The sequence below is a fragment of the Larus michahellis genome, chromosome 3, assembly GCF_964199755.1.
Source record: "Larus michahellis chromosome 3, bLarMic1.1, whole genome shotgun sequence".
Lineage (NCBI taxonomy): Eukaryota > Metazoa > Chordata > Aves > Charadriiformes > Laridae > Larus > Larus michahellis.
In genome coordinates, this window is record NC_133898.1 from 24,681,828 (window position 1) to 24,706,804 (window position 24,977).

Here is a 24,977-nt window from a genome sequence, read left to right on the forward strand (position 1 = left end):
GGTGCCCCTTGCTGTCCCCTCCTTGCCTCGGCGCTGTGTTTGAGTGTGCTTTTGTCTGCGTGGCGTGTGCTTGAGCAAGGTTTGTGAAAGCTGGTGACTGCCTGGTCACAACACCCCCAGCTTCCAATTAACGGTTTTAAACTGCAAGAGGGGAGATTTAGATGAGATACCAGGAAGAAAGTGTTTACTGTGAGGGTGGTGAGACACTGGCCCAGGCTGCCCAGGGAAGCTGTGGCTGCCCCATCCCTGGAGGTGTTCAAGGCCAGGCTGGATGGGGCTTTGAGCAGCCTGGTCTGGTGGGAGGTGTCCCTGCCCAGGGCAGGGGGTTGGAACTAGATGTTCTCTAAGGTCCTTTCCAACCCGAACCATTCCGTGATTCTAATTATTTGGGCCCAGAGAGGAGCTTAGTGGTTGGTGTCAGCCGTGGCGTTGCCGTGTTAGCTTGTAGCGATACCAGGCAGCAGCAGAGTTGAATCCAGACCTGGGCCAGGTCCAGGCCGTTGCTGCTGGTGGTCTCAAGGTCTCAACACCTGCGAGGAGCTGCTGCCAGCACTGCGGTGGCCTGGAAACCCCACTCCTGGGTAACAAGGGAAGTGCCGTTCTCCACCGGTGTGGTGTCAGTGTGAGATACCTCACACCTGAACCTTGTCCGCTGCAGGCCAGTCCCTGTGCTGAACCCTAAGCCCGCTTTCTCCTGCCGGCTCACGGCAGGGGCTGGTGGGGTTGAAATGCCAGGCAGCTGCCGGGGACTCCTCCGGCCAGGGGCAGGCACCACCGGGAGGTGCAGCTCCCCGGCTCCCCCCATGGGTACCCCCTTTTAAAAGCCCAGAGCGATGGCTTTGCCCTCGCCAACCCTGCGAGCTGGAAGGTCTGGAGTGGGTGACAAGCCACTCACGTAACGAAGGGGTAATTGGGCGCTGCATTTTGAGCTGGGGGCATCTCTTACTAATGAGTCCCAGGTGAGAAAAAGAGCTCTTAAAAGGTAGGTGGCCACAAAAAATGGGAGCAGCTTTGGGAAGGTAACAGTGGCATCTCCACGTGTCCTCCATCAGGTCGCTGCACGGAGAACTACTGTAAGTGTCTGTGGGGGGCGAGCGGCGTTGTGCCCTGGAAGGGAGCGGGGACGCTGGGGAGAGCGTTCGCACTGTCCTCCCGGCTGCGTTTCACCCCTTCGAGCCCGGCGGCGCTTGCCAGGCAGACAGAAATTCTTCATTCCCCTGGGCTGGCTTGGATTCTTCCATTTCTCCTTTCTTTGCGTTCCCCCGCGTCCCCGCAGCCATTTGTCCCTGCGTGGCAGCCGGTGTGCAGGGCCCTGTGCCCCGCGCTGCCGCGCCGGTAACACGAGCCAGCTCGCCACAGCTGAGGCACATGGTGGGACAGGGGAAAACGGCTGCTTTTCCCTCTGTTTTTTTGGATCACCATCAATCCAAAATGGGAGCAGTCGTGGTTCTGTGGGTGTGCTGGCGGGGGGAGGGCGGGAGGGGGTGACTCATTCTCTGTGCACCGGGGCCAGCCCAAGGGACAATCCTGGGCCACGCTCGCTGCTTTAGTGCCGCAAAGGACTCGAGCCGAAGAACAGGGGGAAGATGTCCCTCCTGGCTGGCCCTGAAAGCAAACACCAGTCACCTGGGGGCGGGGGGAGAGGGCGCTGATAAATGAGGAGGTGGATTAAGGTATCAGAGGTTTCCTGCCGGGATTTAATGCCCCGAGGGATGCTGCATTACGTGTATTAAAACTGGCCGGATCCTGCGGTGGGCCGGGCTGGCAGCGCCTCGGTGAGCTGCACGCAGCGCGGCAGAGACGAGCATCCCCTGGGCACTCGTAGCCCCAGCATGGCCACAGAAGGACACGGCCACCGAGGGGACACTGGGGACAGGAGCCCCCGTGCCCTGCGCCAGGTGACACTTCTCTTGTTCTGTAAGGTGGAGCGGGGCGAGACCTGGCTGTCCCTCCCTTGTCCCCTGCCACCTCCCGCGGGCGAGACCCTCTCCTGCTGCCGACCCGGGCTGGGGGGGGAGGGCTGGGGGGGGTCTGTCCCCCCACCTTACCATTTCACGGAGGGAAAGAACGGAGCCAGAATTTATTTTAATTGTTTATTGTATAATATAAAACTACAAAAGTAAGACTGCTCATTTCCATGTACATTTGTCCAATTGGTTTTTGATTACAGCCCATACCTACATGTGAATACAGTAATCTGGTTTCAGATGTATATGTCTGTAATATTGCATAGAAAAGGCACAGCTCTAAGGTCTGTGGGAGGGGAAGGGGAAATACAGCCTTTTTTTCTTTTTTTTTTTTTCCTTTTTTTTTTCCTTTTTTTTTTTTTTTTGTTGACAATAACAGGCCCTGTTCAAACAACCATGCACTGAACATGTCACACTATTTACACCTTTTTCCAGAATCTTGGCCTTTACAGGCGCTAGTATGGATTACGCTCAGAACTAGAGAGGAGTCGAGGGTGGGAGTTTTAGCTGCAATTTGGGGGTTGTTAAAGAGGTTCCAGAACTTGCATTAGGCTTATTTTCAGGAAAAGAAAAAGTGCTTAAAAAACTAATTTCTTTCAAAATGTTCAGTGTCAAGAATTAATAGAAGCACTGAAAGCAACTTGCACAAAAGCAGGGTACTGAAACCTGATTGGGGAGGAGGGGGGCAAAAACCCACCCAAAACCAAAAGAAACCCTGTAAAAGACGTTCACAATATGCCGGAGTGAATCAAACTGTTTGTCAGACAGGACCCATTATGAATTTACTCAATTTAATGGTGATAAAAGTGTAAACTTTGGATTCAAAACATTGGTTTTTAAACAACCCACGGGCAACGACCACACTGCATTGAGGAAAAACCAAATTACCTTTCGCAAGGTCCCAATTTATTCTTACAGTTAATTGCTGCAGACAGTGGCTTTGCTGTCAGGCTGGAAGGTGCCAGGTTGACGTGTCAGTGGATGACGCTGCTCGATGACGTTCTCCTGAAGAGGGAAGGTCCCCATCCCTTGCATACAGAGCTGCGCCGTCCCCTCGGGCCCTGGAGGGGACCTGCGGTGGCTAAGGACGGGCTGGTGGGACGGGGGTAGTTCAACCTTGAGCAAGGAAACCCTCTGCCGCAAGTGCCGAGTGGGGTGGTGGCTTCTTGTCCAGCCTTATCTCCTGGTGGTGCCAGCTCTGTCACAGCTCCTGGGGCTGGAGGGCACATCCTGCCACCTTATTCAGCCCTCCAGCCTCACGGACTTCAGCTGGGCTTCCCGTGCGTGTTAAATAATTTAAAAAAAAAAAAATAAAAAAAAAAATCTTTTTTCAAATGTTTTTGCCAGCCCAGCCGGATGGAGGTGATTGCATTGGCTCCTGGCTCCCGTTGCAGATTCCAGCAGCGTGCCGGAGGAGGCCCGTCTTGAGAGGCTGGCAGGGTAGGAGCCTGACTTAGGACTAATTTTTGCACATCAAACTGTCCCTCATCCATACCTTTTTTTTGCATATTTCAAACAACCAGACCCATATTAGAAAAAGAGGCGGGAGGGGAGAGGGGAAGTCGTGTGAACCATGCATATCCTGACTGGAACTCAATTCATCTTCTCTGAATCTGGCTCCCATACCCTTTTTTTTTTTTTTTTCATACAGATTTACATTCCTACAAGAGAATACATTCCTACCATACATTCTGTACATGTTACAATCCAGATGTTGTTAGCTTCACAATAAAATAAATATATTTACAGAAGGAAAAAAAAAAGAATAAATAATTTATGAAAAACAAAAAAAAAAATCACTTCAAATCCAAAGCTCTCTTATTCTGCTCCCATCTTGTCACTTCATTGCACATTAATGTCGCTTCTCCATCCCTGGTGTAGGTCTCACGAGATGTTCCAGCCGTGGCTGCTGTTGGGACCATGGCAAAGGCCACCGCGCCAGAGACAGCACGTGCCCGTGCAGGGAGGAAGCCACAGCGGGAGCCCTGCCCTCCTACAGACCGGCACCAGCCTGGCTACCTTTTCCCTAGCCCCGTAAGTCAGGTACGGTTCGTGTCCTCTGGGACTGCCGTAAGGATGCGCGCGTCAGCACCAAGGATACACAGACATTGTCCTCCCAGTGGGAAAGTGGATTTAGAGCTCGTCTCCTCTGCTGCCGATACAGAAACGCCGACTAACCCCACTTAGCACAGCTCTCCAAAAATGGCACGGATGGGAACTTCTGCCTGGCATACGGGACTTGTTTAAATGCATAATAACTTCCCCCCCCCCAAAAAAGGGGCAGCTCCAGCATACTGTAAATCAGTTTTTAACCATGGTAAAGCAAGTGCTCACCGCGTTACCCTGTGAAACTGCCTACAGCGTCCTGCAGACACAACCCTCGCATGGCTAACGTTTTTCCCAGTTACTCCAGTTACAAGAGGTGCAGAATCCGGCGGGGCTGTTGGTTTCCCTGCAGGGGCCGAGGACTGCAGCTGAGCAAGGTCCCGTCGCTGCCAGGTGTGCGACGGAGCCGTGTCCCCCCCTCCTTCCCCACTCCCGATGGTCCCTAAAGCTACACTTGGTCAATGGTTTTCTGTTTGAAGCAATAACTAACGTTTTCTCCTTTTTTCTTTTTCTTTTTTTAAGCCCGCGTAAGGAAACAGCTGGGAATCCCTCAGCAGCCCCTTGCTTCACTGAGCTGAGCTTGGAAAACTAGAAGAAAGCAAAACCCACCCCCTCAGCCGGTCGTGTGTCGTTCCCCCACCCCCACCCCCCCCTCACCTCCACCCATGAATTAGGAGCCAGAAGCGCGTTTCGGAATCGTACGTGACGCATTTCATTTCGATTAGGAATTCCTTCATTGCAAAACGTATTCGCGTTTATACTGTGTCTGTGTGCATATCTATATCACGTCTATCTAGCTATACACTAATAAATAGATATGGCCTGGTTTAAAGTGCCAATTTATAAAAAGCCGCCTCCTTAAAAGGCAGACAAGACCCAATTTCATCCATGACAAGAAGGGAGCAGAATGGACTGAATATTGCCAAATGACGTAAAATATAATTTAAAATTTCTTAAATAAATATAAAAGTTATTCCTAAAGAAGCCATAGGCATGTCAACAATATAGGTTGTAACCGGCGCTCAACAGCTAAAGTACCATTGAAAAAAACCTAAAATGCCGTAGCAACTTCAGCAATAGGCATGAAACATTGCAAACGTATTTTTTTGTTGTTGTTTTAAATTAAATGTACACCACGATGAACTAAAAAAAAAAATAAAAATGCTATTGGTGCAGTAATGAGAAGACTTCTCGGGTGTTACGGGGAACGGGACCATGCATAGAAAGCTGTGTCTGTATATTCGTTGTAAAACGGGTCTATAAAGTGTAAAGCAGGTAACACAGTTGATACAAGAAACCAACCCGACAGGAGATGCCAAGTGCTGGGACGCGACTGGCTCCAGTTTCAACAGCAATGGATGTGAACACAAGTCCATCCAGTGCAGGTCGGAGATGAGCTTCGCTGCAGTAATACTGAAGTTGCCTTTTTCAGCACTTAGCACAGTGAGGCGGGGCGAGGGGAAGGAGAAATGCTCCAAGAAAGGGCGAGTGGACGCCGCGGACGCCGGTCTTCTGCCCGTCGGTCTGCAGGAAGATCGCTGCGAGAGGTTGGCTGTTGGTGGGCAACAGGCACGTTCCCCCCCGCCCCCCGCCAAAACCGTTCCCAGGAGCTTCAGGTGAGGAAATGCCGATGGGCTGCCGTCAGGCGCGATCGACGCCCCGGCCAGGGGACGCGGGCGAGCTCGGGGACACCGGTGCCAGGACGGGGAGGCTGCGGCCGTGGTGGCGCTCGGGACCTCTCGGGGTGAAGTTCCACAACTGTTTCCTGCCAACTGCTTCACATACGTGTTGGAAAAAGGACATGGCTCTGAGTTTCAGGAATCACAGTAGTGCGCAGTGGGTACAGCAGGGAGCAAACACTTGTGAAACTCCTACAAAAGCAGCTCCCAGCCCTTTCTTAAAGCACTTTTTTGTTTGTTTGTTTGTTTGTTTGTTTGCATTCAGGGAAACCGACTGCAGGCTTATTTGATCCAATTTTCTCTTTGCACCATACACATATAAAACATTACAACTCTGTATAAAAGTACAAGTGGTTCTTGTACATCTGAATTATGCAGGAACTATGTGAGCAAATCCTATCAAAATAGCTATTTTTTTTTGTGTGTATAAACAGCATTTGTTTTTAGAAAAAACAATATCATAAACTGCAGAATCTGTACAAAAATATAAAATAAATTTGGGCAGCAGTTTCTAAACAGCCATGTAAATGCAACACTTAAAGAGGAGCAGGTTAATGCCTCCAAAAGGCTGAATCGCTAAGTCAACCTATACAGGGCTAAAATGGTATTGAGATTATCTAAATAATAAAATTTTTTTACCTCTTGCAATAAAACTTATAGAAAAAATAGACAAATATGCACATGCAATTTACAGCTTTCCCCAACATAATCCTTGTGCTTAGCTTTTACAATTTTTTTTCTTCTTTTTTTTTTTTCTCCTTTTCTTTTTTTTTGTAATAACATAACATTGTCTACAATACATATTCTTTCCTATCCCAGGATATTCGGTCTTCCGTGAGGAACCACTTTTAAAAAAAATACATTAGAAGTGGTCATACATGGATGAAGGCACTCCAACTCTGCTCGAAGCAAAAACTAGTGTGATCCTTTTCTTTTCAAAAAAGGCAAGCAAGGACGCATGCACAGTGCTGTGAATCGGGGGGGGTGGGAGGGACTATGGAAATACTACCAAGTGTATATACTGGTACTTAAAATAATTAAAAAAAAAAAAAAGTTGCTATATTTCTATATTTTTAAGACCCAACAAGCACCTCCATGATGTGATCCAGTTCTGTGAGGTCCATTTTGAAAGGCTGATTTGGAGTTACTGGTTGACTGCTGTAGGGAGCCAGAGTTTTTAGGAGCTCATCCGCTGAGACGGGAGCCATTTTTGAGGCAGCCCCCGTGGCAGACGTGCAGGGGTCAAAATCATACATGGACGTATCAATGTCAGCGAAGAGAATATCATCCAGGGTCAAGTCTGTGAGGAAACCTGTGGAAGTCGTTATCTCAAAGTTGCTGGGCAGCGAGTCCATGAGTTTCGATTCGGCCGTTCTGCCCTCCGGGAGGCCCTCGGGCTTTTGAACGTTGGACTCGCTGGGGTGGTCTTTAGAGTCATGGGCTGCTGTTTCGGCTGCTGCTACTGCCTCTGCGGAGGTAGGTGCTGGACAAAGCTCCTCGATTTCGTCCAAGGCTGAGGAGAAGCTGTCCTTTACTGGTTGGAGAGCAGGAGGTGGTGGTTTTGTCGGACCGTCGTGCTGGACGGTCGGGGAAGTGCAAAAAGTGTCGTCCTCGAGCAAAGAGGCTGGGGTGAGGCAGGACTCCAGGGGCGTAGTGCTTACCAAGTCGGTGGGGAGAAGGGGCTGGGAGGCGAGATGGCTGAACGCCGGCTGAGCCTCGCGGAAGTTGTCGCCGAGCGGGTCGGTGGGCTGCGAAGCGGTCACGAACACGGGCCTCAAGCTGCCTTCTTGTTTGAGTTCTTCCTGGATTCGCCTCAGCATGTTGTTAATTAAAACTGTCTTTTGCAAGCTCGGCTCGGTTAATGGCCTGTGGTTATAAAGTTTCATAAGGGAAATGTTGAAGATAGTCTGACGCTGTAAGGTGTAAGACACCTTAGAGGGACCGTCAGTAGGAGACACCACTTTGCCTTCCAACCCATCTTCATGCTCGTCAAACTTCCGCTTTCCTCCTTTCCCCAACATATATCTGAAAGGAAAGAGAAGAGACCGATGAAGCCACCAAAGTCTGTTCTTCCCACCTGGATCACCTCCCCAGCCCACCTCCTCCCTTCCACCGGCGGAGGGGACGGATTGGCCGCTCTGTCGCCTCCTCGTGTACCCCTAACAGTCATGAGTGGAAATCTGTCCACATAAAGAACTCGCTCCTGGCCCACAGCAGCGTGATGGGGAAGCAGAAGCCGCCTTAACACAGGGCTCTGGTCCATCGTGTTTAAGCACAGCTACACTGGTAAATTCCAAGCGGGAATTCAAACAGCCCTTGCACGCTTGGCAGCAAATTTCACTCTCGCATAGGTTAAGCGTATGGTCCCCAAACATCTGTACACGGGTGCACAAGCTACAGGCACAATATTAACCGTTCCTTTAAATTTCCGGAGTGATGCAGTACTATGCCTGGGAATACAAACATAACCCAGGTTCTTACAGTGAATTTCCCTTTTTAGTCAAAAGCGTGGTCATGGGCGGAAGCAATTGCACCCTGAGAGAAACCTTCCAGGTGAAGTCGGGAGACACAACCCTTGGCACAGCAGGACATATCCACACCTGGGTGTATTTAACTGAGCACCTAAGGACTAAACTGCAGGAAAAGCAGTTATTGCACTCCGATAAAGAAGATCCATCGGGTCTTCTAGTCTAATCTCCAAGACCATTCTCTGCAGCAGCCAGGGCATTCCATCCCGACCGTGCTGGGTCCCAGTTCGACCCAGCCTCGGAAAGCTTCACAGGAGTTTGGTGTCTCCTGAAGTGCTCCAGTTCCTCCAGGAACCGGGTCCCCAGGAGCACCCTTAGTCCCACACTCTGCGTCCATCCAGGTGGGAGGCCTGTGTGCCCCTGCCCTGTGTGTGTCCCCATCTGTGCACGCAGCAGTGGCAGCTCTCAACCCCCCTGCTTTTCTGGCTATGGGAAGCATTTTCAGACAGCGGTGGTGGAAATCCTTTCCTCAGCTTCTGCCTGGCTAAGGCGTCCTCCGGTAAGACTTCCAGGAGTTTACTAGCCACAGACAGAACAGACATCCCTCCAGATGCACCATTCGCCTTCGCTTCTCCCCCAGCAAAGCGTGCTCCTCACTCAGGACTACATCCATGTCAGGTTTCGTCTGAGAACAAAAGAATGCCGTAGGGCTTTCTAAAGAACAAAAGTCAGCGTAAACGCGTGTGCTTTTCTCCTGGTCAGATGGCAGATTTTGAAGAAGGAAACAAAGGGAATTTTACCAAACTTGCCCCGCGTCATAAATCATTTCTGAGCTAAGAGTAAGTAGGGCAGTTCGCTCCCCAGTGCTGTTTCTTCCAGGATCTTTCAGAGCGCCTGGAAATGCTCGTCTACGCAGCACAGTCCCAGCCTCATTTTGTCACCATTATTTTCGTGACATGAAGATCCCCCCGCAAACGCAGAGGAATGCAGGAACTGCTGTGCTGTGACATTATGCATCTGAACAGTGGGGGCGTTAGGGTCAGCAACCACCACCCATCTCCGGTGAGTAACCGGGGTCTGGTTTATTGAAATATCCGTGATTACTTGGGTGAAACGGCAGGGTGCCTGTGACAGGCACTTCCTTCAGTGCTTGTGAGATGGCAGGTTCCCTCAGACTCTCTCCCCCACTACCCGCATGGACCCGGTTTACCAGACGAGCTGTTCTATCACATCTAAATCACAACTAGGAGGAGCAGAGGCCATTCCTACACTTCGCTTGCCTGTCCCATGGGCTGCATCGAATGAGACGAGGAAAAGTCCTGCGGAGGCAGGGGTTGGATCGCAGGTGTCGCAGAGCAGCACCCCGCACTCGGCCGGCTGCCACGTCTCAGAGCAAACGCTTGCCCTTCCTCTCTCATTTTCCCAGGCAGAGCCGTGAGGTGCTGGAGAGCCAGCCCAGTCGCTCTTTCAATAGGATCACAGAGAGACCCCTGTTCATCCCTGCATCCCTCCCTCCATTTAACAAAATGCAAATCACAGAATCACAGAATGGTTAGAGTTGGAAGGGACCTTAAAGATCACCCAGTTCCAACCCCCTGCCATGGGCAGGGACACCTCCCACCAGACCAGGCTGCTCAAAGCCCCATCCAGCCTGGCCTTGAACACCTCCAGGGATGGGGCAGCCACAGCTGCTCTGGGCAACCTGGGCCAGTGTCTCACTACCCTCACAGTAAACAATTGCTTCCTGATATCTAATCTAAATCTCCCCTCTTTCAGTTTGAAACCATTTCCCCTCGTCCTATCGCTCCACCCCCTGATCCAGAGTCCCTCCTCATCTTACTGTAGCCCCTTTAGGGACTGGAAGGGGCTCTAAGGTCTCCCCAGAGCCTTCTCGTCTCCAGTCTGGAGAACCCCAGCTCTCTCAGCCTGTCCTCACAGCAGAGGTGCTCCAGCCCTCTCAGCATCTTCGTGGCCTCCTCTGGACTCGCTCCAAGAGGCCCATGTCCTTCTGATGTTGGTGGCCCCAGAGCTGGAGGCAGTACTCCAGGTGGGGTCTCATGAGAACAGAGCGGGGGGGTAGAATCACCTCCCATGCACCCTCCATGCACCCTAAAATAGCATTAATATTTCTGCCTCGTTTTTCTTATTTTAAAAAAGTGGAAGATGCTTTCCAGCCCCAGCTAACCAGAGGGAAATTGCAACAGGGATATAGATTTTTAACCCCATACCCGAGTCCTCTCATATGAGCTTTATTATGCGGTTATCACCTACCTATCATCTAGAAGACAAAACTCGCCTTCCTCATTTGAGTACAATTCCCGGTTCCCCAGTGGGATCCGTGCCTGCAAAATGACTGCACCAGGCAGGTCTAACACCAGTTTGATCGCCATACACCGGTCCTGCAGACAGACAACGTAGCTAAAGACTGGCAAACATCCCCAAGACAAACATTTAAAAGCAAAGAGCCCTTGTGAAGCGGGAGAGGGGGCAAAAGAAGTCAAGGTTTCAATGCAAAAACAAAAGAGCTTCAGAAAGCATTTGCTGGATGTTAAATCCAAAATCAGATTGGGTGAAGTGAGCCTCTTCTGGTTAAAAATAAGTCCCAAATCCAGATCATTTTCTAGCATATTATGCAATTAAAAAAAGAAAGGCGGGGGATAGGGAGCAAGCTGAGCGGAGCTGAGGAACGGGTAGGCTGCCATCCAAGCTCCTTGGCCAGCTACCAGCAATCCCCGCGCCTGGAATCTCGGGTGAACAAAACCTCTGAAATTTAGCACTACTGCCGAAGTCTGTTTTTTCTCTGCTCCCTAGTTTCACTTCCATGGACTACTCCAGAGCTGTGCACGTGGGTTGGGGGTGTGAGGGGGAGCTTTGCCGTTCAAATGTTCATGACGGACAGGCTTCCTTCCACTTCAGACAGACAGAGCAAGAAAAGGAGGACTGGGCTTGCAAGAACCCAAACCCCTGCCCAAGCCCAGCACATTTCCAAAGCAGTGATGGGTTAGGAGGAGAGCGAGCAGCTTTCTGTCCCTTCCTACTAGCTCCTCCCCCTGAAAAAAGACAGACTCTGTCCTAAAGACATACCAATGCTTCTTCCACAATGCTCTATTTAAAGGAGAAATTTTTAAATGGCTTGGGGACTAGGAGAGTTTTGAAGTTTTTCAGGCTCAGCGAGGAATGTATAAAAATATTCACCGCATAAAGCAAACCTTTTTTCCCTGATGATAAAGAAAACAGCCCATTCAGGTGGCCACGCTCTGTCCTCTGCGCTCGATTATTAATTATTATTGTCAGGGGACGTTGGCCGGCCGGCATTTCGAATGAATCCAATTGAGCCCATTTGTATCTAAGATTGAGGGGCTGGTAGTTAAGACATTTTTTTAAGCTGGTAGGTAAGAGCGATGGGATCATCATTAGTAAACACGACAATAACTTCACTACGTCATTTTCCAGGAAGCTCAGAAATGATTCAAGGTTTCCTGTATGCATGACTGTCAAGCTTTCGCATCTCACTCCGTCTCCACACAGCTCGGTTCAGAGCTTGTCCTTTGAAAAGATAAAAACTCCCAATTTCACCTACTCGCTTTTCAGCGCAGCTTTCGGTTTCCTTTTCCCCAGAAATGCTCTCTGAAGTGAGTTTTAACTATTAAAGGGGAGAAGCAGGATGCCAGCCTAAGCAAGGGGGGTTTTATTCCCCAAAAGAGGGGTTCAAATGAGCCCCTTCTAGACTCTCAGCTTTACAAAGTTTTCTTTTATCCCCTTCTCCTCTGGCATACAAATGGGAATTGTAAAAACATTTTCCTCCAGTTACCATAAATCCCTTTATTCATTCTAAGCAAAGTAAGGAGGCGGTATCTTTTTAGACCAACTGATGGAGTTGATAAAAACAAACAGGTTTCAGGCTTGCAAGCTTTTCTCCGGATCTCCAAAAAGGAATTTTATAGTTTCTGACCACCACCGCTTAAGACAACGTTGCCTGTTTGTTCTTTACAGTTCAAACCATCTCTTCCCTCCTTCAATCCTTTCACACCTACATTAAAGAGATTGATTTTGTACGTCTTAAAATACTAAGATGCTGAACAACATTAGGAAAAAAAAAAAAAAGCAGCAAGCTGTACAAAGACAACATTTGATCTGTTTCAGTTCTGTTCATCTCAAAAAAAACTTTGCTCCTAGCCTTTCCAGCCAAAGCTCCTGCTGGGAAAATGAAAATGCCAAACTTACAGATCAGCTTGGCCAAAATCAGTACAAAATGAGATATACTCTCACCCTCCCAAGTGTCAGAAAACAGAGTTGGCCTACCAAGTCCTATGGCCATAATGGGGATGGCCAGACAATGGCAACGCCCCCCAAAACGCAAGACTGGACAGGCAGCGACAAAGGATCACGTCCATGGAGGGTCTTTCGTGTATCTATTTTGGCGGAGCCACAATCCCAGCCAGATGTATTTCTGCTGCATTTCCATCCGTCTGCCAGCAAACGTCATTTTGGGGCCAAGCGTTAAGAGTTGAGATGGGATGTCGCTTTGTTTTTGTTGTTGTTTTAATAAAGGGTGTTGCAGGGTTTTAGTATGCAAGTTAGTTTTCAATGTCACTTAGGTATGTGGAACCAGAAAGCTGAAGAAAGGCAATGGAAAAACTGCATTTATCCGGGGACTGGGGTGGGTGGGAGTTACTTGGAGATCTTCCCCGATATTATCCACCAGCTGGCTCCAGCTCTGGAAGACCCAGGCCCAAAAGCTGAACCATTGTTGCCGAGAAAGATTCAACTTGCTTTTTTGCCCATTTAGGGCGATTGCACGCGCCTCAGAGCCAGAGAAACCCTCGCATTGTTTGGGAGTTGGCTTTTCTTAATTGAAAAACAAAAGTAATATATATTTTTTTCATTTGCATGTCATTTAGCTTCCTTTTATTGGCCCTGCATGCTCTTCAGACAGAGCTGGGAAAAAAACACAGTCAGGGCTCAGTGGAAGAGATAATCAGCCTGGAGCGGGTGGTTCTCTGGAGTCAACCATCATCGATTAAATGCAGAAAAGCTTGTGCAATGCCTGACGATGTCTCCGAGCCCACTTAGTGACGAATCCTCCACTCTCCAGAGGACAGGGGTACGCGCACATCGTGAGAGAAGTACCATATTTATCGACTGTACTTAGGACGTTATACCTTGTCACTGCTGGACTATTTCTTAAGTCTTTAATAATTGGGAGTTCGGCATAGGGAAGCACTGGATATATAAAAATGGAGGGGAATAAGTGATTTGGTTATCTCACCAATAATAAAAATACCCTTTCATGTTAATTCTCAAAGGCTTTTAACAGTTTAGTTTAAAACGCCTCTCAAGACTGAGGGCTTTTCTTGGAAATCAATTCCACAACCCACTAGTCCCTCCCCGCTCATCAAGGCAGACAGGAAGGAAAAAAGAGGAACCGAACACCAAGAGAGACGGTGGAAAAGGATCTTTAAAAAGTCACCTTTCCACTCGCATATTTATGCCACCATATCAGTCAGTTTAGAGGATGATCAGCTTAATACAGTGAAATTCACTTCTAGAACTAACACCACGTTGCTCAAAAAGGTAAAAGCATCAAACCCCAGAGTCCACAGGCCCCAGAGTCCACAGGCCCCAGAGTCCCCATTCCTCCCCACACAGCTGAAAGTCGAGGGAGACACGTGAGCAGCAGGGACTCATGCAAAAAGTGGAGTTTAAGGCAGGACCTGTTACTTTCTGAAATCTTGGGTTATTAAAACCACAGGGGGAAATTAAAAAAAAAAAAAAAAAGAGAGAGAGAGAAAGAAAAAGGCAACTTGGGGGAATTAAAATAAAACACTAACTTCACACACATATGTGCACAGAAAAAAAACCAAGATGAAACAGAAAAGCCCCCCATAAAAGCCCCCAAAACCGCAAAGAGAGTACTGAATTTATATATTTCATTCCCAAAACAAAGTTTCCAAACCTCAGGTGTAAATGAACCTCACCAGGGTTTCTCCGAGACTCTATCCAGTAAATTACGCAAGCGCTTTCTGTGTCACTTCTGGCACATGAAATATTATTTTCCTCTCCTCCATCCCTCACCCCTCATCCTTGAGGGTTGCATTGGCTGTATCCTGGCCCAACGGTAGTCAATGAGTGTTTTGTTACTGACTTCAGCAGGATCAGGATTTGGCATAGATAGCTGCAGGACCAAAATAAAAAGGCCTTTTGTGCCAACTGGGTTCAACTGGCAAGAGGAGGGCTAGATCCTCTCAGCGAGCAGAGGCAGGCTGGGCTGCCGTGAGGCATTTCAGCGCTGCTGGCTCCAGCCTGAGGGACCACCTGAACTTCTAACCAGTCCCCAGGACTTCAAAGCATCTGTCCCCTGGAGCTAGGGAGGCAAACGGGTAAAACGCTCCCTCCCCATCCATGTTTCCACATCCCCAAGGCCACGGCAGGGAGAGGGAGAGCGGCCGCCTCTTGGGAAGACCCCCACGGGCTCACCCACTGCAGAACGACGCTCCTTGGCCTGCAGGACCCTGGCAAAGCAGAGCAAACCTGCCCCAGCAGCTGGGAACCGGCCTGCCCCCCGAGAACGCAGGCATCCTCCTCCCATTCAAAGTTGGAAAGGAAGGGAAAGAGTCGAGGGGAACGCCAGCATAAATCTGGCACCCTTCTCCCAGCCTCCCTAAAAACAAGGAAGCACGCTGCACAGCCCAGGTGTGGAGGTTTAACTCCAGAACTGGAGCAAATAAGCAACGTGGACTTTCAGAGGCGACAGCCACCGCGCGATGAAAACCGTCCCTCCTTCACGATTTAATCTGTTGACACCGGCATCTTTAAATCCTGGCACGGCAGCATCCCTGGGAGCTAGTACAGCGTGTACCCCGCAGTAACGCACGGCTACGTTCAATATCCTGCAGCTGGCTCACGATTTGTGCACTGACGGGTGGTGTGGGGTTGTGTAGTGTTTGGTTATTTTCTTTTGCAAGGCTGCTTCTCAGGATCTGATGCAGATTTTACTTGTTCGAGTGTGATGTGTCCCTGTTGCCTGGCTAGAGAGGATTCCTGACAACTGCGGCCTGGTAAGAACTGGGTCTCATGTCACATGTGAGAAAATAACCCCCCCCCAACCCTAGGCAAGAGGTACAAGGAATGGAGCCATGCTGGGGTTCCTGTCCTCTCCAGACCCAGTGCTCAGACATTCCCCATTTATAAGATTTGTTTTCCCTGACACTTACATTTTACATTAATTCTGGCAGGTTAGTTTTTTTTTTTTTTTTAAAATATTTTTTCTTTAAACTGAGTGAAGTTTAATAAGCACGTACAAAATTCTCCTTTAGAGCTATATCAAAAAATTGGCCTCCTGGGTAGCTCTGTGCTTCCAGAGAGTACAGGGAATTGTTTTTATGTTTGCAAGCCTTTGCTGCAAGGCTGGGGGTGCCAGCAGTAACTATAAGTGACAGGCATTTCTCACGTATATTTTACAGGGACCCAACTCTTCCCATGTCCTGTGGTGGATGGGTGAACCTCGGCTCCCCCAGAAGAAGCAGAGGCGCAAGCAGAGCTGCTCAGCACCCCATCGGGATGCACCCCACTCCTGAATATTTGGCAAGAAAGGCAGCTTCCCTCTCCCTGCAGAAACGCAGCCTTGGCCCCCCGCTATAGGCACCTACAAATGAAAATTGGAGAAGAACAATTAGCAAGCTGAGTGACAGCAGTCTTTTTCTAGTCTCAAGTTAAAATCAAAATAATACGGGAACCCATAGTGGGTGACTTTCAGAGGCTAATCTATGCAGGAATTAGCAGGGAAACCTCCCAGCAAACAGGAGACAAGACATCAGAGGAAGCTCAGACTCGCATCCGAGGAGCATCTGAAGTCACGCAGCTCTCGAGGGGCTTGGACTTCGGTACTCGGAGCCCAGAGTCCCCAAGCCCCCGAAGGAGCGTCCGTGTTAATCACAAAGTAAGGTGAAGCCTTGCCTAGCAAATAAGCAATGCAATTATAAAGCCAGTCAATAGTGTAACGCCAGCCAACGTGTTCCAGCGATATTTTGAAACTGTAATCTGATCCTACTGTTTCCATCCTCGTGCCTTGCCTGCTCTCCCTTGTTGCATACTGTACTATTTGAGGCCCAGAGGGCAAACCAAGCTCTTGCTGTTTGTTAATGATCAGAAACTGCGTTTCGAGCGAGAGCTCTACACGCGCCGCCCACACTACTTTCTTGATAGTTTCTTAAAACTTGCAGCCCATCGAAGCCCTGCTAGAAGGCTCTCTGAAAAACAAAAGCCAGCAAAACAACCAAAAACACCGCTACAAACTCCACTTCTGCCTTCAGTTTCCAGCTCCTTTTTACCACGCTTTAAAAAAAAAAAAAAAAAAAAAAAAAAAAGGCAAAGCCGCAGTCTCAGGCAATCTCCGACTCTGTAGTGTGTTAAGTCTTGCAGGAAACATATGCTTCTATTAAATTGGAAACAGTTTCTAATGCTGTCAGTTTGCTAAATGTAACATGTTCCCTTGGAAGAAGTGGAGCAGTTTTAATGTTTTTGACTAACTGCACACACCAAACAGAGTATGTCTGATAAAGCTGGAATGGGCTCCAATAAATATAGCTTAGAATAAATTACTGCCTCATTAAGTAATTGTTTGGAAAAAGGAGAGCAGGTTTTCTCGATTATAGCCGTGTTATTAAGGGTGTTTATAATATTAGGAATTCTATCAGGGTAGCAGAATGTAATGCAAGTTTAAATCAGACGAGCACTTGTTAGCTTGTTAAGCCATTAAAGACTACCTTGGCAGAATTAGAAGGTGAACAAGACGGCACAGGTTCTGTGCGTGGAAAGCTAGCGAGGTGCATTTCAAACCGGCCCAAGTCAAGAAGCAAAAGCTCCAAGCAACTCTTGACAACAACTTTTCAGCACGAAGCAAGAGGGGGTGAATGCAGCTTTGCAACATACTGAGGCTGGAAAACATTTATTCAAAAATAAGTTTTATTCACGTGCAGGAAGGCAGTTGTCCTTACTGGAAGAAAGAACGGGTTTGGATTGCCCAGCAGAAGTCATTTCTGTGTCAGAAGTATCACACAGCCAAACTGTCAATTCTCACATGTTCTGCTTCAGACAGGACTTCCCATCAGCATCCTTCCAACACCGCCCAGCAGATGCAAACAAGACCCCAGCCTGTCCTTTTTTGGTCTTGTCCTTAACTGGAAGTTTTATGAAACAAGCTTTCACGATTGCTAACGCCACCTCAGCCCTCCCCAGGCCCAGTGCAGATGTAGCCCTGCTGACCACCAACCCCAGCAGTACCTGCTTTGAGCCCAACTAGGGTGGAGGATTCCCCCCTTCCCGCTACCGGGAGCTGTTTTGTTAGGGTTAGTCACAGCAGGGAGAGAGATTTCCAGCAAGACCCTCTCCTCGGTCACCTCGGCGCAGAATCCTCTTTACATCCTTCTCCAGGATGGCTGCACGCACCGTCTCCTCACGAGAGCGCCTGTGCCACCACAGGGGAACTTCCCAAGGGCGAACGGCTTGCCTGAGACTCTGCACTTCCAAGAGCCACCCCAAAGAGCTGGGACGAGGCGATTCTGAAATTCGGGTCTCCACATGGCAGCGTTAAGGAAGCAGCCAGGCCTGCCAAGCACGAATCAAATTATACCATGCTGCGTACACATGGGCTGAGCAACTCTGCTGCCAACAGCAAAAGCTGGAGGACCAGGAGCCGCATTACACACCTGGGCATCAGTAGGAAATCAGAGCTGCAGGAAACAAAACCAGGCACAGTGCTAGGCCAAGCTCCTCAGACTTTACTACGTGATTAGCTGATTATTCAGCATCCTCTGCATGTTGTCACCCGAAAAATATGCAAGGGCTTCTACGCACGAACCTCCCCAGGATCGGCCAAGAAGCTCCCCCTGCTCCACATCATGGTTTCTTTTCCCCAAGTCCGGCACCCTGGGCCTCCCTTGCCTGGAAGCAAGAGATGCCGGTCCCAAAAGCAGGACCACAGCACGACAACAACTCCGTGCCGGTGGGCAAGGTGCCACACTGGAACCGGTGAGCACAGCTCCGCGCTGGGAGAACCGGGGCCATAATCTCTTCAAGCGGTGGAGCGGCAGCAATTAAGGTGGCTGTCGACCGCTTCAGGGCCCAATTCAGCCAAGGGCTGACTGCCTTCCATTTCTTCCCACTGCAGAGCCCCGCAGGCATCGAGCGCTGGCTAAAGAGGCACCCGACTTGTAAATGAAACTCAAAACAATCTGAAACAGCTAGTATGGCCACCAGAAAGTGACATGGGCTAGCAAACACACGCTCCCTTTTCACTGCTAAAATTACACGCCTGTAACGACAAGATACTACTGGTCAGACTCTAAGGGAGAGTGATGAAATAGCAGGACCGGCGATACACCCCTCCTCCCCTGCAATGTCGCTCGGAACAATAGATTACAGCGACATTGTGTTATATTGTACAAGACATCTCTATTGGCACCGGCGTGTCACGGTCTAGCTGATATTTTTAGCATACGTAGGGACTGAGTATTGTAGACCCATCTTCGCTGGATGTGTATAATTCCTACAAAGGTTAATGAGAATTGTGCGTGCATCCAAGAGAGACGAGACCCCTTTGTGTATAATGAGTGAGTTTTCCTCTCGTATGTATAATTACTTGGATTGAATCCTTGCTTTCAAGCGTATCGTAGCATCTTTTCCCCAAAGATACCTTGTTTTTCCCCCTTGTCGCAGACCCTTAATAAATACATGGGGGAAAAAAAAATACCCACGCTACTGTGGAAAGAACTGAATGGTTTGCCAAAAAGTAGGTTATTGCTCTGAAAACACTGTTGAATAAATTATCACAGTCAAACTGAAAAGCAGCGAATGGCAGGGGGGGAAGGAGAGGGGGGAAAAAAAAAAAACAACCAACCAAAAAACACAACTCTGAAGAAATGCGTACTGCAAAATGCAACATCCATCCCAGCAATGGCAAGTCATTTTCATTTCTGGCCTGCAGGTTTTATTTGCTAACCAGTTTCTCGCTACTGAAAGTTAAAAGGGGAGAAAAGAAAGAAGGTGTTTCCCTGGCATTTTTAAAAGCAGTTAAAAGCATGAGTCGTTTTCAACATTTTTGCTTAAATGAAATGAAAACAGGCCTGCAAACAACTACATTGTGTGAAAAAGCACCCACCCACCCACCCCCAAGTTTCTCTTAAAGAGGTGGAAAAGCTGTTGGGCATTTCTCTACCAGCAGTGAAAACAAAACACACACGCAAAAAAAAAAAAGGTAGTTTGACATGCAAGTTTGCTAAGATGGTGTTAAGTGATGTTAGACAAGATGATAACTGTTGGCCTTTCAGCCCAGTGGACTAAAGCTCTGGCGGCTGTTGAAATACAGCATGTGTTTTCACGTCCAAGGAAGGAGCCTTCTGAAAACTGATAAAGGGAACTTTGGACAGCCTTGAACTATTCTCAACCTCTAGCAGCTACAAGTTGGAGATGAAAGAGATGCCATTTTTCGTGGCACCTGCTTGATTTCACAATAAAAACTACTACACCAAAGCGATACCCTTTAAAACAGGCACCACGGGATCCACGTAACTTTTATGCGTAGTAATTTAAATCTCAAAGAAATCGTTTAAACTTACACGGGGACACCCTTTTAATAGCATATTTTAAAGGCATATGTATTAAACCAGCATTTTGAAGCAGGCTTAGTACAGGTCAATTAACATGGAACAAACAAACCTAACCACAAACTAAGTCTTTGGAAATTGGGAGTGGAAAATACAGAAGGAGAAGAGAACAGGAAACTGAAACTAAATGTCCTAAACTTCATTTCATATTCAGTCAGGCACAACCCATTCACCTCACCCAAGATAGTATTACACTGATTTTCCCCACAATTTAAGAAAAAAAAATAAACAAAAAACCAAAACAAAACCAACAACCCAACTGTCAGAGCACATACGTATCACATATGTTCCACTGCCAGCGAGGGGAAGCCGAGCAGCAACAAGGAAGCTTTACGCTGCATGTTACACACACAGAAAATATTCTCTCCTATTCATCCACAAGTTATTTGCGGAATACTCTAGTTGGGGGAGGAAAAAGGGGAAGGGTTGTATAGAAGAGCCAATTTTGCCAAACAGATGGAGTAGGAGGGTAAGGGAGACCGTGAGCTAGATGACGGGAGGGTAACCTAAGCAGGTTATTGTACCCCTGGGACAGCCAGCATGAAAGTAGCCCGGACCAAAATCCCTCCGACTGCAGCATAGACTAATAAAGTGTAAGTCACTCCTCCTACACAGGGACAGGCACAAAAACCGACCGGCAACAAATCATGCTATACAAAAAAAAATGCTTCAATAGAGTGGCTTCTCTCTCACATGGACAGAGAGTGGTAAGAAAGCAAAATGTTACCGCTGTTTAAAAAAAAAAAAAAAGAGCGCACTGTGGTTTGTGCATGAACGCCCGTCTCCTATCTTGATGAAATGTATATTTTAAAAATACGCAAATGATATGCATGCACGTGTGCGTGTATCTATTAAACGCTTCTTCCAAGGTTGAAAGACTGCCTGCAAAAACACATGAAAAGTAAAGAGTTTGTGGAGGCACCGGAAGATGATGATGATGTATTTCTGAATTAGGCTTTAAAACTTCATTTTGCAGCTACCTGAAGTCAAGACAAAGCTGCCTTTAGGCATCTCAAACTAGTCAGACCTGCTGTAGCAGTTGCACAGTCTGCTTCAAATATGCCCTCCACGCTCCTTCCAACCTCCACCCCAACATATATCCGCATAGTTTACCTCCAATCATGGGTGGTTCTTTCTATAGCGCAGTTCACTCAACCCTATTGCCTGCCTGGCATGGCAGGAGGGGTTTTTTAACGACTAATGTTACAGGCTACTATAAGAAACTGTAAGAAAACAGCTGATAATTGTCACCTTACCATTAAAGGTGAATGCGGTTTGAACAGCACAAAGGTTTCCCGGGGGATGGAAAATCTGGGATCAAGAAAACAGTTTTATTTGTTACAGATCATCCGAGCAAGATTTAGGGCGAGTTTAGATCTTTCCACCAACTTCGGAGTCCTTTGAAAAGGGAACTTCTTTCTTCTGCTACTTCCATATACCACCCAGTTTTAAAAATAACATTAAAAGAAAACAACCCACATTTGTACTTTTCGTATTCTACTACATTAAGAACATGATTTTTATTCTGACTTCACTGGAAGCAGAAGCTGTCAGATGAAATCCAATACATCTTACTGGTGTGAAAGCAAATTAAACAGGCTTTCGCTCCTAATAATTACACAGACTGAGACTCATGTCATTCAACGCCACTTAAAACTCAATTCCAGAGCGGTATTAACGAGAAATTCCTCTTTAAGCCCACTGCTCCTCAAAACACCAATCATGTTGCATAGGTTGGGAACTTCAGGCGTTGTATGGCAACACCTATGGTTTCACGTGCCGAGCAGAGCAGAGCAGAGTTCTCAACCCGGCCCCTTATTTGGAAGAATAATGGTTTGAACTCGCCTAATGCGGGACTCTGAGTATGGTTTTAATATCACTGCAGCAGCCTGAATCCACAGTCACTCTGATGTGGTAGTGGCTGCTGTCTCACTTGAGCTTGCTGAGCCTCCACCCTCAAAAGGACATGTGAAAACCAAAAAACTGGCTCTCTGGTGACCTGACAGCTTCTTTGGTCTTTTCAAACCACCTTGCTCCTTGTCACGACTTAAAGTCATTTCTGAAGATGGATGAGGCTGTACCGCCAGCTGCCCAATGCCCCTGGAGACCGGCCCCGCTCTCCTTGGAAATGCCCCCGAGATCAGCTCTTCCCCACCCAGGAATTCCCCTTTGTGCTGGAGGAATCCCCAGTTGCAGGTCCGGCCCGTCTTCACAGCTCCTCCTGGCCACTTCGCATTGACACCAAGCATCCGACAGAGTCATCAGGAGCCATCAGTGAAGCAAGTGTGGACGTGCAGTTTCTATTCTGCATGACGATAGATGGTTTAATACCCGTACAGCCGTGAGACGGAGGGCAGGGACCCTGCTGTCATCAGTGCAGGACGTACAGGCCTATTTCCTCCACAAAACCTCTGCCGACTCCCAGCCACACGTTTGCTTTGGACTCCGTTTTGCTCCACTTCAGCGCACCCAATGGCAAAGTTAGCACGGCATTTCCAGGGCTTTCTTTCCCCACTTGTGTTGAACAGTCAGCATTGTTATCTCATTTTTTGTTATAGTGTTTGCGTTGCTAATGCTGAACAAACCTGAAGCCTCCACTATAGCAAACACAAAAATTGACTTTGTTTATAAAAGAATTGAAGAACTAACACATGTTGAGGGTCTCTTGTCATTTACAGAAAACAGGCAGTTCTTCGTGACAGCACAGTTTCTCTGATTGATGGAAGTTTAGAAATAAAACAAGTGGCAGAAAACAGGCAATTATATCCCCCAGAAGAAAATGAGCTCTGTTCTCAGACTGGCAAATTCCATTTTCTACCAACTATTAATTAGCAAAAGATTCATCTACGCTAAAGATCTGTGCTGACTGCCAGCCTGCTTACATTGAAGCTGAACCTTGCTCTCTCCTTTGGAACGCTCCTGATCTTTGGACTTGGTAACTGAAAGCTGCTGTTTCTGGCACAGATCCGCGTGCGTGTTAAGGAACCCTCCGCAACTGGAGCCGTCTCCTCATGAGCTGGTTACACGTACAAAGCTGACTTAAAAGAAGGTGTCTCTCCTGCTACCCAGCCCTTCTAAAAAGTAGATCACCAGAAGACTACTTACGCTTTCAAAGTACTGCCTTCTCTTTGCTTGACAGATTACACTTTAAGATGTTACATAAAAGCAAAAATAGTCACAAGTATTTTGGATCACCTGTCTAGTGTTAGCACTGCTGGAGATGAACTGTGCCAGGAGTGTTTTACATCAGTGTGAAAAAAGTCAGAGTTTCTAAAAAAAAAAAAAAAAGAAAATTTTTCCCTATTAATTATTTATTGGGAAAATAAAAGCAGCTTGTGTAAATGATGGTAAAATCCTTCAAACTAGATATTGCATAAGATCTGCTGTACTTCACGAAAAGCTAAAAAATAAAACATTAGAATATGCAATTTGAGGTTTTCCTTGATATTAGGACATTATCTCAAACTCCATGAGGCCTCTCAGGCAGACAATTCGAGCACTTGGATTATTTATATTATTATTTCCACCAAAACACTGAGAAACTGTCATTATTTCATCTTTTCCATTCAAAGGAACAGGTGTATAAAGGAATACAATTACAATTCTTAATAAATCAGCACCTACAGACGTATTTAGTGCTCTTTAAGACTGCTTCATCTATAGACAAAACCTGAAGTACCTACGGCTAGCAAGTTTCTTTTTGTTTGTTTTTAATCAGCTTCAGAGAGAAAGAAATCAGCTTGACACAAAAATCAAAGCGGTGTTTTAATATGCACAAAGTCTAGCTTCGTTCGTTAGCAGTCCAATCCAGTTCCTGCAGAAAAGGAGTGGGTGGTTTTTGCTACCAACTTAAATGGAAGTAGGATCAGTCACGAAAGAAGGAAGATCTACAGCTGTTACGCTAGATGCTGCAATACTCGCCTGGACAATGGAAGTATTCCGTAGAACATGCTGTCAGGTACCTGTCTGGCAGCACAAACTGCTAATCCTCTTCCTATCTCTACCACCACCACTTGCTCATTAGGTTAAATCAGATTCCAGAGATACCACCTTTTTATGTAAAAATGCACACGTTTTAACTTCAAGCAGAAAGGGCTACTTTCAATTTACCCTGGTTAATCAAACTGCCTCATTTCTACAGCAATGTAAGTACCACCAGCAGCAACTTTTAAGAAAACAATTCATTTCTACAGTTCATTTTACTGTTCGCTTTACCACGTGAAAGCTTCCCCTGCACTTCGATGGAAGCTGAGGTGCCTCTGTCGATTTTGTACCCTGTGAGAAGCCCCTAAGACACAGGCACCTTCATTTGGGTCGAGTGCAGGTGAACCCCTAAAAATCAGAATCAAAAGGAAGCTGTCACTGCAACTCACACAAACAGAAACTGTTTACTGCATTTGAGAGACACAAGCGTAAAACTGATGTTAGGGGGCAGCCAAGCCCTCTACCACCATTGTTTGAGCAATAGCATATTTCCACGGTGGCCAAATCCAGCACCCACTGACAGCGGCGAGAGCCACCCTGCTGACTTCACCGGGCACCAGCCGAAAAAGGCTGGACGTTCCTTATGTCCCGAGAGCTTTGGACTTGTCTGAACACAGACTGCCACATGCAACAGCTCTGCCGTGCTGCGCTCAAGTTCGGGTAAGGGGCTGGCAGCCCCCCGCTTCCCCCAAAATGGGGATGAAATGGGCTGATTTGCTTTATTTTACACCGGCAGCTGACCCGCAGCTGTAAATCAGCCACCAAGGGTCCCAGGGGAGAAGCGCATGAACCCCTCCATGGATTTTTCAACAAAAGTGGCCCTGCGTTTTCCAGCTGTGCTTCACAAAACGCAAGAAACGACAGCAGGTAACTGCACTCCTATTTTCACACTTAAGGAGAACTTATCTTTCCAGATCCTGACAAAGCAAAGCAGCAAATGTTTTAAATTAAAGCGGCATCGCAAGAGGGGTTTGGGTTTTTTTGTTTTTTTGTTTTTTTTTTTTCAAGCGTTCCCCCCCCCGAAGGAAATCCCAACAGTTTTTTCGCCGTCGCTTCCAAAAGATGAACCACCCTGCTCACAAGAGCGCCCCCCCCCCCCGACGCCTGTGT

General features: G+C 47.7%; 1 protein-coding gene and 1 long non-coding RNA gene across 7 annotated transcripts in view; one reads left to right on the top strand and one right to left on the bottom strand.

Moving 5' to 3' along the window:
- The first annotated feature begins 3,303 nt into the window (after positions 1–3,303).
- On the top strand, positions 3,304–4,735 carry LOC141740461 (uncharacterized). Its single transcript, XR_012586045.1, has 3 exons — positions 3,304–3,407; positions 3,849–4,466; positions 4,596–4,735. It is a non-coding gene; the product is annotated as an uncharacterized LOC141740461 (long non-coding RNA).
- A 430-nt stretch (positions 4,736–5,165) lies between these two features.
- Positions 5,166–24,977, bottom strand: part of SERTAD2 (SERTA domain containing 2) — an 82,685-nt gene continuing 62,873 nt past the window's right edge. For 5 of the 6 annotated variants that reach the window (XM_074579251.1, XM_074579254.1, XM_074579252.1 and 2 more), the window contains one exon: positions 5,166–7,777. In XM_074579251.1, coding sequence (XP_074435352.1) covers positions 6,826–7,773 — 948 coding nt within the window. In that variant the 5' untranslated portion in view covers positions 7,774–7,777 and the 3' untranslated portion in view covers positions 5,166–6,825. Of the gene's footprint in view, positions 7,778–10,491; positions 10,848–24,977 lie in introns of those variants that run through there. The other variant, XM_074579249.1, reaches the window with a different exon arrangement.